This window comes from Neovison vison, chromosome 8, assembly GCF_020171115.1.
Source record: "Neovison vison isolate M4711 chromosome 8, ASM_NN_V1, whole genome shotgun sequence".
Taxonomy (NCBI): Eukaryota; Metazoa; Chordata; class Mammalia; order Carnivora; family Mustelidae; genus Neogale; species Neogale vison.
In genome coordinates this window covers 34,957,310-34,969,535 of record NC_058098.1, presented here as the reverse complement: position 1 = coordinate 34,969,535, position 12,226 = coordinate 34,957,310, and the positions used below count along the sequence as shown (strand labels likewise).

Sequence of the window (12,226 nt, the reverse complement as noted above, 5' to 3'; positions counted from 1 at the left end):
ATTACACATGCAAAATGGAGACTTAAGTAGCATTTGTCTTCTAGGGTGGAGAGTATTAAATGAAACAATATATATAAAGCGATGAGCACAGCATCTGGAAAGCACTGAGCATGCAAAAATTCCAGCCACTATCCTCCTCATTTTTATCGTTGGTCACAGTATACGTTTCCTGGTCGTGCCTCAAGGAAATATTTAACGAGGCTGAGGTCAAAAGTTGTAAGTTTCCCTGAAGCCCACAGGCCACGGATATGCCTGCCTCAGTGACAGAGATCCAAATTGAATGGAAGGAAGATCTGGGGGACACTGTCTTATGATGAGGGTACCAAGTCCATCCCCATCACCAAAGTCAGGTAAGTTGCCTTTTCTCCCTCTTTCCTGTTGCCTTTCCATATTCTAGGTTGTTGCCAATGGCCAACAAAATCGAAAGCACTGCTTTAAGCAGCTCTGTCTCCAATAGTCCCACACTTCTAAAAATCTATGGCAAGAGTCCCCTATGGGCAATAAAAAGGAATTCTATTAAATGGGCTTATTCATGACATTTAGGAGCAGAGAATGTGCAGAGCAAACCCACTGAGCTACCAGTTCAGTAACACAGGGGATATTATGAGGCCTCGATTAGGATGAATTTCTCCAAGGAGCACAGACTTAAAATGGAGTCCAGGAGCCCCACAGTCTGATATTTGGAGTGATTCAGAGAGAACGTCACTCAAGTCTGGCTCTGTAGGACATGCCTTAGTTTGAGGACTGAGTCAGAGTACAAAGAAGTGGAATGCAAAATCAGTTTAAAAAGAACTCTGAAGTCCTTTAAGAAATTGAGTTTCTCTTGCTCCCGTTGCCCTACACGATGAACCCACACGTTACCCTTCCAGCCCCAGGGGGTTGTTGTGATCCATGTTGGGAAGGAAAGAGGATTTATGTTCTCCTCCTTTCCCTGTGAGGATTGACGGGGAGCAAGATGATGCCTGAGTGTGGTGAAGTTTCCAACCCACACGAGAACTCCTGAGGCCAGCTGCTGCTGTTCTCTTGAACTTGCCACCAACTCTCAGAATTTCTCACAATCACTGTCAAAAAAACCCTCTTTTTATGGGCAAAAAGGAAAAACAATCTATTTCAGAAGTAGGCCACTGAGCAGAGTTTACATAATGGGGGAAGTGAGATGTGTCCCCTTCTCCTGGAGCCGTGGGTGAGAGGTTCAGAGCCCGCTAGTACCCCCCCTCTGTGCACTGTGTGGCAACCGACTTGCAAGCCAGGAGCTCTGGGTGCCTCTAGGCTAATTGAGACTGTGAGCTGGTCTTCCAGAGTCTGATGATGGCCCACTATTTTAGATAAAGTCCAACTACTAAATGATTTTGAAATCGGCGAAGATTTGTTATGCTTTTGAAAGAACTGTTAGAAATGCAGATTACAAATCAGTGATGGCCAATCCCAAAAGCAGTCTGTCTTTAAATTTCATTTGCCAATCAGTGAAAATGAAGGTACTACCGTCCAATTGGCAGGGGTCAGTTTCTAAGCCATGGTTTTGCCTGTGAAAAGTCCACTGGTCCACTCCACAGAATAACGACTTGAGGTTTTCATCAGACAGCAAAGAGTAGAAAACAAACAAGCAAGAAAAATCGTACACACATACTTAGGTACACACATTCAACACACCCTACCTTTGCGTGTTTCTTCTTTAAAGAATTTAGCTCCTTCTGTTGTTTCTTTAAGTGCTTCAGGTAAGCCTGTGGAGGAAACAAAGAGAGTACCAAATCAGTGTTTTGCAACCACGATGAATACATCTGGTGAGAAAAAAAAGTATATCAGTGTCACCAATATGTGTCACACAAGAGTGCTTGCAAAATGAATGAGCCATTTTACCTTCATCTGCTTCAAATCTTCTATCCTCACTTGAGGGATAAGTTCGATACCTTAAAAAAAAATTAAATCACTGTGTGTATTAAAAATTAGAATAACAGATAACACAAAATTCACCATTTTGAAATCTCATCTAAAGATTTTGAAGCAGCTTTACATGTAAAGTTATGGATATAAACATCTTCATTTCTTACTACAAAGCAATTAACTAGACACTTCACTGGCAGGCTTACTGTTTTGGTCAGGTTCCTTACAAGCAGAGCCTGAGCTGGAGTTCTGTGTGCATGTGACTTACTGCGGGAGGGCTCTCAGGAGAAACCCCAGAAGCGAGAGAAGCAGAATAGGGCAGAGGAAGTAGGCAGGGGGCACTTCCGGCCTGATCCTGCTGGGGGCTCTTGAGCATAAATGCCGAACCTTGAGGCACGAGACTGGGCTTTCATCACCCCAGAACAGCCAGCCAGTGGCTTCAGAGACTCTACAAAACCTTCCAGGCATTTCCAGGCAAGGGAACTCCCACAGTCTGAGGGCAATCCTCTGAGAAAGTGGCAGCTGTGATTTGCAATCAGCCAATACACAGAACAGCTGGAGGGAGGGGGTGCTAAGCCCACAAAGGATATCAGATCAGGCACTGCAGCATCTGTGAGTGTTCCTTTACTCTTTGTATTTCAGGGTCTATCATCCCAGTCAACTACCTCCCTCTTCATCGTCATCAAAGAACAAAACTTTTTTTTTTTTTCCTCAGCTGTTTTGATCAAATGTAATTTTTAGGCAATAGGCTATTGAGTACTGCCATGCCTTCAACACACAGGAAATCCTGGAATCAAACTGTGGTATAACAGGATGTTGACATGAGGACCCGGAGTCCCATACTCCATTATCCTGCACTGGAGGGATGCTAGGCCAGGTGTTGTCATGGCAACTGGAGTTGTTGGAGAATCCCCAAACATTTTCTGTTGGACTGCAGAATTTTCATCTTACAAATTAAGAGGAGTGTGTGTTTTGTACTCTAATTGAATTCCATTAGACTCCAAAAAGTGAGGGATGAGATATTCAAGAAAGAGAGGCCTTGAGCCCCAGGCTCTTGTTTTTTAGTTTTGTTCATTTTAAGAGGAGGTGCACAGCCAGTGTGTGGGTAGGAAGGCGGGAAAGGGAGTTAGGGCTAAGAGAAATCTGCCCTGGGATCTATACATCTATGATAGGGGCGTCCAGAGAACCTGGGGCTCTTCTTCATCTCCTAAGTCTGATGTCACAAGCAACTCCCTGCTTTACCGCAAGAGCAAGGGGGCGCTATAGGGCAGAAATGTGAATCTTGCCTGTAAAATCAACAGAGAACTGGGGTGCGTGCTGGGTCCTCCAGAGAGCTAACAAATATTAAGACTGAAACCAGTCCAATGAGACTTCTCTTTTGGTCTTGGTTAAAGTAAATCTTGATTAACGGGAACCTATGCAAACATGAACTTGGTTTTACATTTTTTTGGGGAAAGATAGAAATAACTTGTAAAAATTTTAGTTCCTATAAACGATGTATCTAGGAAACACCCACACTCTGCATGCAGAACAGGAGCTGGTACATGCTTAGTTCCCTCTGTGGGCCTACCAAAGTGTGTCTGACAGAACTTTTGGTGACCTTGGCAGGGTTCTGTGTGGGGGCTGTCCAATGGAGAGCCACGAGCTATGTGCGCCTCTGGGCACCTGAACTGTGGATAGTGCAAATAAAGAGTTCAAATGTTCATTTTAACGTTGAAATGTATAGAGCCACACGTTGCTAGTGGCTGCTCCACTGGCCAGTGTAGATCCACAAGTTTCCCTGGTTAAGGGAAGGGTTAAGTACAGAACTTTGGGGTCCAAAGATTGTAGTTAATTCAAGTCTCACTACGTCAAGTTTTTGTTCTTATCAACAAAGCTCAAAAAGAACTTGTTTGCTCTCAAGCCACCTTTTGGAGGCCAACTCAGAGTTTAGTTTTAATTCCTTAAAAATCAATGCCTGGTCAGTCAGCATGGAAGCTAATTTTAAATGAGGAATATGCTTGTGGCCCTACCTACTAGCTGAATGCTAGCACACGGGACCAATCATTCCTTGCGGTGTCACCTCTTAGGATATTTTGTTTCATCCACAGGAAACTATATGGAATTGGCCTTCAAATGTCCATATGATAATTTTACAAATAGTAATGGATGTTATATATCTACTCATGGGAGCAACCCGTCAAGAAGGGAATCTAGAAATATATGAACAATGATGATTCTGTTGGTTCATGAGCCCACTGCCTGTCCAGATGAGTGACCGTAGGGGTATCCAGGAGAGTGTGGGGATGACTTAGCAAAGTGCACTACATGGAAGTTCTTTTCATTAGGGAGTCTAAAACCTTTCTAAAACTATGGATATGGTACCCAGAGCCCTAAATTGAAGGGGATCTAGTAGATGAGACAAAGGTTGACTTCCTGTTAAACACTCAGGGAAATTAAGTAGTTTGTCCAATCTACAAGAAAACATGCTGCTCTTGAGTTTTTTCTTTTTTTAAGATTTTATTTGTTTATTTGACAGACAGAGATCACAAGTAGACAGAGAGGCAGGCAGAGAGAGAAAGGGAAGCAGGCTCCCCACTGAGCAGAGAGCCCGATGCGGGACTCGATCCCAAGACCCTGAGATCATGACCTGAGCCAAAGGCAGCGGCTTAACCCACTGAGCCACCCAGGCACCCATCTACTCTTGAGTTTTACAGGGCAATGAAAACTGGCAAAATTAGCAATTCTAAATATCCTCATAGAAGGTTATTCAAAAAGAGTCTAAAATTGCCAGAACAGATAAGGAGCCCTAACCCCTCCCCTTTACCTTTCTTCGCTTCCACGCCAGACCCCAGGGCCGCCGTGGTGGTTGGTCTGAGCTCAGAGCTGCTCTGTGGGGTCACGTTTGCTTTGGCAGTGTTGGCTTTTCCTTTCTTGTCATTCTTAGAAGTATCACTGGGCACATCTGCTATGTCACTCTGGAGCAGAAATGTTTGTGTTAACCTACACAAATGCCACCTAGCTTTCAACTGTCTTGCCCTTTCTCTCCTTTACTGAATCCAGTTTGAATCACTCAGCATCTCCCCTACAACTCTCTTAATGGAACACTGCCTGGCAGGAGAAAGATTCCATGGTTTTCTCAGGCTTGAAGCAAAGGATGAAGCCAAGGAAAAAAGATGCCACTCTTTTACAAGCAGGGTATGGTAAAGGGAGCTTTAAAAACAAAGGCACAAACAAGGCAAGTGTGCACAACAATGGGGGAGGTTGGATGCAGAACTGGTAAGCAACAAAGACACATACATGTCAATTTCACCAATTTACTGACTTGGGTTAGCTGGTATTCTAGTGTATCACAAAATCATCCTATATCTGAAACATTACTAAAAGCTTTATGGATTTCCATTTCATTTAGTAAATGTTTTCCATTTTATTTATTATATATGCTACACTTTTACAGACCCTTGAAAATATTTTGTTGGATTGATAAATATAATTTCAAAAACACTCTTCAAGTTTGGTTTATGAATTTTTCACTTTGTTTTGCTCTTATAATCACTGACCACTGAACTTCCCCAAATTGGCTGTCCTTAGCCAACTATTGCTACTTACAGTTTCAATGCCCATAGCTCTCATTTGGTCTGCTCTCTTCTCCGTAATGGAAAGAAATTTCTTTGGGTCTGATAAAGCATCTACGATATCTGGGAAAAAAAAAAAAGTCAAGGGGCTGCTGATTCTCTGTTTTACCGTACACACACAGGAAGATTCAGCTAATGAACAATTCATAATCCTAGACCTCTGTTAAGTCTTCTGTTAAGTACCCTCACCTAGGACACAAGACAGAATTAGGAAAGCACAGTAGTTACAGAAAACAAGAAAATAAGGGCAAGGACAAAAGTCAGATGACTTTCTCCTATTTTCTCTTCGGTTTTCGCCCAAATAAAGATGACAGTGTGGCAGGGTGGGCCAAGTGAATTGCCTTGAGTTCTTGACTACTTATAAGCAAGTTGATTCATGTCTCCAGCTCAGTTTCTTCATCTGAAAATTAGGGCTGATACCTCCCACTCTGAAGGGATTTGATGAGTATTCAATGAGATGATAACTGTAAAAAGTTCTTGGAACATAGTAGACACCACTGGTATCTAAGTCTTATTTTTAGGTAAGAAGGCTAATACATATTTAAAGCCAGTTTTGGTTCCATTGCAGTTAAAATGAAGTATTCTCCTGCATTGTCTCAGCTACACCTTAAAAATGGTAAAATTTCATGTTTTACATAATGTCACTGAGGAGTTCCAAGTATTTTTCAGTAGAATCTCATGTAATTTTGCATTATTTACCAATACTACAGAGGTAATATTATGCTTATTATCTTAAAACAGTACATAATTTACAATTTTCAAAAACTCTATATACATCAATTTCTTCCAGTAAAATCACCCCCCAATTATAGACTTAAGATAATTTTTCTCCATTGAATATATATATTTCCTTTTATAATAGAAAATAATACATGTACATGATAAACATTTGAACATATAAAATGTAAAAATCTCCTCTCCTGCCAATCCTACCCTTCGTATATACTGTTAACCATTTCTTGCATCCTTATTGAAAAAAAGAACAAAACAAACATCACTCCAAATGGGCTGACAGTTTCCTGTACCTATTTTTTATTTTAAACTTCACATATCTTGGAGACACTTCTTTATCTGTAATGTAGGTCTACTGTATTACTTTTAAGGACTGCTTCAATATTCCATTTTCAGAATGACTACCCTTTCTTTAACAGTGTTCCCTATTGGCAGACTGTTAGATTACTTCCAGTTCTTTGTTATTATAAAGAGGTATTGCAGGGAAGATCCTCGAATGTCAAACCTCAGAGCAGACATTTGTAGTATCCATAGCATAAATGCCTAGAGGTTAGAATGATATGTAAGGGTATTTGTCCTTTTGGTCATAGCATTGCCAAGCTGCCCTCTAAAGAAGCTGCATCAATTTATTTTCTCCTACCAGGGCTATATGAGAAGGTCTGACTCTAGTTATTACTCAGGTCCCTAAGAACTCTTTGTCTCGTAATGGGGGATGTGACCAAATCAGTTCTTAATCTTGCTTAAGAAAAATGACAGATAATCATTTTTTGGAAGTTAAAGTTCTAAGGCTATATTTACCTACCTTAAGCCAAATTATGAACATTTTCATGCATACACAGAAGTAAAGTTAAAATAACCCCCCATATACTGTTGAAGCCCTAACTGTTATAAACAGCCCACTACATCTCCTTTATCTAGTCATCCTTCCCTTTTTTTCTTTCTCTCTTCTCTCTGCTGACACATTTTGAGGCCAATTCCAGACATTATAACATTTCATTCCTAATTACTTCTCTATGCATCGCTAAAAAAAAGTGCATTTTCTTTCAGAACCAACTGTGGCAGCACTGTATTCAACAAAGCTGGCAGTGATTCCTTACCACGAATATAATAAATGGCCCATCTTATTATTTCCCCTATTGACAGTTTGTTTGAATCAAGCTATAAAGCCCATACAAGGTCCCTGATAACTAAGTCTCTTGAACTTACTTTAATCTAGATTAGTCCCTGCTACTATTTATTTTTCATAATGCATACACTTGTTGAGGACACAGATCAGGTATCCCATAAAATGTCCCACATTCTGAGTATCAGTGCTTCCTTGTTGTGTTATGAGGCTCGACTTTCCCTTTTTGTAGGAAGACTCAAAGGAGATACCATGACATTCAGTATGGGTCCCATATAAACAGATAAAGCTTGACTACCCCACTAGCCCTGGTGCTAAACTCACTGAGTTGGCTCAGGACCTTTGATGCATCTGTGTCTGACTCCCAGATGCCTCCTCCTTGCCCTTGTCCATACTGTTACAGGCCAAGGTGAAACTCACACTGTGTGCCCTGAACCCCCTGCCCCTGTACACACCCACACTAGATACACTTTGCTTTGGCCTCCCACTAGAATATCTCAGTGGATGGTCCACATGGCTGGCTTGTTAGGAAATAAGTACTTTTTTTTTTTTTTCTGTGATATACAATTAGGTTGAAGGCCTGGAGGATATATATGGTATTTTTCAGTGGTTATTGGGATAGAACACTTAATCACTTCCAGCTGATTATAAAACCAAGAAAGCAAGACCTTAACATGTGAAATGACCCATAATCATTCCAAACTAATCAAACTACTTCCCTTTTTGTATACTCTTGTGTCATTGTTTTCCACGTGAATACATATTTTATATGGTTTATTTAAAATTATATAATCTCCTTTTATCATTATTAGGTTATACCTGTATAGTTCTAAAGCTGAACTTTTATTGAATGAATAATGTTTCATAGAGTTTATGTACCAAATTATTCTCTACTTCTAGATATTTAGATGGACTTTCAATTTTTTTTAATGAAATATGACTTTGCAAGAAATATGTTAATATAGAAAGAGGTCATTTCTTTTTATCAGAGAATCCGTAGTTTAGATAAATAAGATAGAAACTTATATACTTGATGAGTATCACTAACAAAATTTGTTCCTAATAAGCTTTAAATATTTAAGAATAATTAATGGAAGGAATGAGTACAAGGAAACTATAGCCGAATTAAGAGGGTATAGGAAGTTGAATACTGCCCTTCAAAATCATGACTACTGGGGGACCTTGGGACATCAGCTTATTTACAAATAGGATCTTTGCATATATAATTAAAGACTGAGATTGCACTGGGTTAGGGTAGGCTCCAAATCTAATGATTAGTGCCACTTTAAGATGAGGAGAGGTCATACAGAGACAAAGAGAAAAAGGCTAGGAGATGACAGAGAATAGAATAACATAGCTATATGCTAGGAACACTGAGGACTGCCAGGAACCACTAGGAGTTAGGAAGAGGAAAGGAAGGATTTCTCCAAGAGTTTGAAATCTAGGATTTCAAACTTCTATAGGCTCCAGAACCGTCAGAGAATACATTTCTGTTGTCTCAAGTCTTCCAAGTTTCTGGCAAATCTGATTACCAATGGTAACTGAGAAAAAAGTTGTTGCTATTGTTTTAGTTTTTGTTGTTTTGAAAGGAGACAGAAGTTTATTGAATACACTGCAAGGTAGCAGCAGACAGCAAAGGAGGGACTGTCTGCCACAAGGTGGTAGGGAGGGGTCGAAGTTGTAGGGCAGAGTGAACAGGTTATGGGAATGTATGAATTTTGCCTTTTTTGATAACTGTGCCTGGCTGTGAGTAGTCCGTTGGTTAGTTAGGGCCTATGGTTATTTTGAAGTAGGTTGCTTAATGAGCCTGTTTGCATGCTCGAGGTTCCATTGCTCAAGCCTGTTGTCTAACAGCCTGAAAGGGCCTCTATAGTCCCATCTGACAGATCGACAATGACAAATCTTTAGCTTTTGGGTGGAGGTCTCATCTTCAGTAGCTTCTTCCTGATGAAAGAGCTGTTGAGAGGTGTCCCTATCCATTGGCCAACATTGCTCCATTGGGAATTTATACGTAGGAATTACAAATGGTAGAGGCAACTGAGTCCAAGGTAGGCAAGATATACGCATTTCCCTAAGTAGAAGGGATCATCTGTCAGCTTGAAATTATGGCAGCGAAGGAGTTTTCTATTCTTGGGTATATCTTTCAAGCAAAGTAGGCTTTTTCATTGTTAACAAGAGCATCCCTCAGCCCCTGGAGACCTCTCGAGGACCCGTCATGGTTTGATCAAATAATATATCGGACCCTAGAGTATTCTTCTTGTTCCCTGCAGCAATGTCTTGGTCCCAGCCTTGAGGGCTGATTCTGCACAATTCTGACTGAGAACATAAGTGCTGTATTTTATAACAGAGTCTCGAAACAATACGTAATTAGGTCATATATTGCTTTGTATTATATGGACAAACTGGCTAAGATGTCCTTGTCAGCCATCTGCTGAAGGATTATGTAGATAGAGCCTAAATTATACATCAGAAAAAGATGCCACAGATTTATCCATTAGTTGGATACATATCATTACTTAAATCCGTCTTCAATTACCAGTATTAACAATTCTAGAAGCTATTGGAGAATTATCTTCCCAGATCCTGAAATATTGCCTTGTTACTCAGAGTTTAAATGAGATGCTTTTTTCACAGTTACGTGGGCTTTTGATATTTTTCTAGTATACGATATAACTCAATATAATAGTGGTTTTGATCAAATGATAACAGAAACACACCAAGTCTAAATAAGGCTTGTTCAAACTGAATCACATGGGACAAAAATGAGATGACGAAATGCCTTGAACAAGGCTTAGGTTAACCGGTCACTTAAAACAAGCACTTCGTTCCTGGCAATTATGAATAATATATCAGGTACTTCTAGGACACAGGAATTTGCCCTGTGGTGGCAGGTGCTCGTTCTGTAGCCAGAGCAACAGATCAGTGCAGAGGGTAGCAACTGGGATAGTTCCACCAAAATAAATCTGGCATGATCTTGGCCAAAGATTTGCATATTTAAGTAAACCTGCTATCTTTCTTTGGTGCCAATACGACATTTCAAAGCTATCCTCTCCATGATTAGAGGAACATTGTGGCTGGGTAGATCCCACATAGTTCTGCATTCCACGGGACACCCCTCTGTGGCAAGAGTGAAGTTTAGATGCTGGTCAACATTGACTCGTGTCTAGGTGTGTGAAAGGAGAGGCCACACTGACCTACTAACAGGGGAGAGACCTGTGCACACACTTTGATTCTATAGAACCCACAGGGTGAGCTGAAACCTCCTGGATGCACAGGCTTTAGAACCTTCTTTTAAAAAAGGAACCAGTCTGCCTTTTCTCATTTGCTTCTTTCTTCTAGACTAACAGAAGTTTTACTTACTTGTACTTGAAAAAAAATACCATCTATTTCTAGGTTTAGTGCCATTTCCAAAAGTCTGGTTGCTCCTGGTGGAGACTTTCCATGTATATTCGTTTTTTCCTCCTCCTTCCCTCCTACCCATCCTTCCTTATTTCCATATAGAGTTGAAAGCATCAATTTAGGCATCCCCCAAACTGAAAAGAAGATAGCAATTCCTCAGCACAGACTTCCAGATATTTGCTGGTTTTCAAGGGAGCTCTGTCTTTGGTTTGTCTGCTTATTTAGCAGTTGTTTTCCAAGGCACTTAACTTGGGTGTCTTGGTGGTGAGCACCAACTGTGGCACCTAGACAGTGTGGTTCCATGTGCTTGCTCTTGGCTCAGGTTCCCTCGTATTCTCCATTCTACTGCTTCTATCTTAGCAAGAGGTAAAGGCAGCAGAAGAGTTTATGTTTCCTTAATGGCTACAAAATGATGTTAATGAAGATAACAAATCCTGTAACTATGATTTTAGATGAGGTCTTTTAAGCTTCTACCAAATGACTAAGCATTTCCCAAACTGCATTTCTAGAATGTGAAAAAATACATTAGGGGTGGTTGGTGCAAGGATCCTGGGGTCAAGTAAGACTGGGAATTGCTTATGTGTTCCCCTCTTCTCGGGTTCCACAGTAGATCCCAAGGAATGCAATCAGGAGCCTGATTAAACTCACCTAGCTGGGCAATTCCTGAGGGAATGTCGTTATAATTCATCCTGCCCCATTCTGGGCACTTTTCTTTAGTGTTCTTTTTTTTTTTTTCCTTCTCTCTTTAGTGTTCTTACCAACATATTCTATAGTTCAGAGGAAGCCATCAAAATGGTTACTACAGCAATGCAAATCAATTTTTCAACAAATATTTGATGGAATAAAGCATCTTATCATCCATCAAGGAGAGGACAAAATAAATGGAAGGACTTTAAATTCTATCAGGAAATCCTGAGATCATAGCCCTGAAATGGCATCTTAATTAACAGTGTTCCTCCTCTGGGGCTATGTCATGTAAGGGACAGTTCACTCTCTTTGCAGAGGGTTTGGAAAGCAACCCTGGGAAGATGCTGGGCAGAGAGAACAAGAAACACCCACCCTCCAGCCTCCCCGATGTATCTTGAATCCCAAGTCAGGCAGAAAGCAGAGCTGGCAAAAAGGGCCGCTTCCTCTTTGCTTGCATATAACAGCCTCGGTGCAGAAGAGAAAACAAAATGTCCAGCTACAGAAGTGAGATGAGCACTGCGCAGGGAAGGAGTGCCCAGCAGCTCATGCGACCCATCTTGGAGCAACATTTCCATATAATGTCCATGTGCCCTGTATTCAGGTAGCAGAGCATCAACTCTCTTATTCTCCTTACCACTCAGTGATCATGAAACCTATGCAAGTGATCAAGCCCATCAAAAGTAACAGTGGGTGGCACAAAAGACTCATGCTCATTTAATTCCCACACGCAGCAATGGCTCACAGTGATAGAGCTGGACAATGGCTAGGTGCAGATGTCCTCCACATTTGC

At 40.9% G+C, this 12,226-nt stretch overlaps 1 protein-coding gene across 4 annotated transcripts in view; it reads right to left on the bottom strand.

Annotated features, from left to right (window-relative positions):
- PLCB4 (phospholipase C beta 4) overlaps nt 1-12,226 on the bottom strand; it is a 253,875-nt gene that overhangs the window by 27,086 nt on the left and 214,563 nt on the right. For all 4 annotated transcript variants that reach the window (XM_044263437.1, XM_044263439.1, XM_044263438.1 and 1 more), the window contains 4 exons: nt 5,470-5,558; nt 4,688-4,838; nt 1,858-1,907; nt 1,656-1,721 (listed from right to left, as the gene is read on the bottom strand). In XM_044263437.1, coding sequence (XP_044119372.1) covers nt 1,656-1,721; nt 1,858-1,907; nt 4,688-4,838; nt 5,470-5,558 — 356 coding nt within the window. The remainder of the gene's footprint in view (nt 1-1,655; nt 1,722-1,857; nt 1,908-4,687; nt 4,839-5,469; nt 5,559-12,226) is intronic.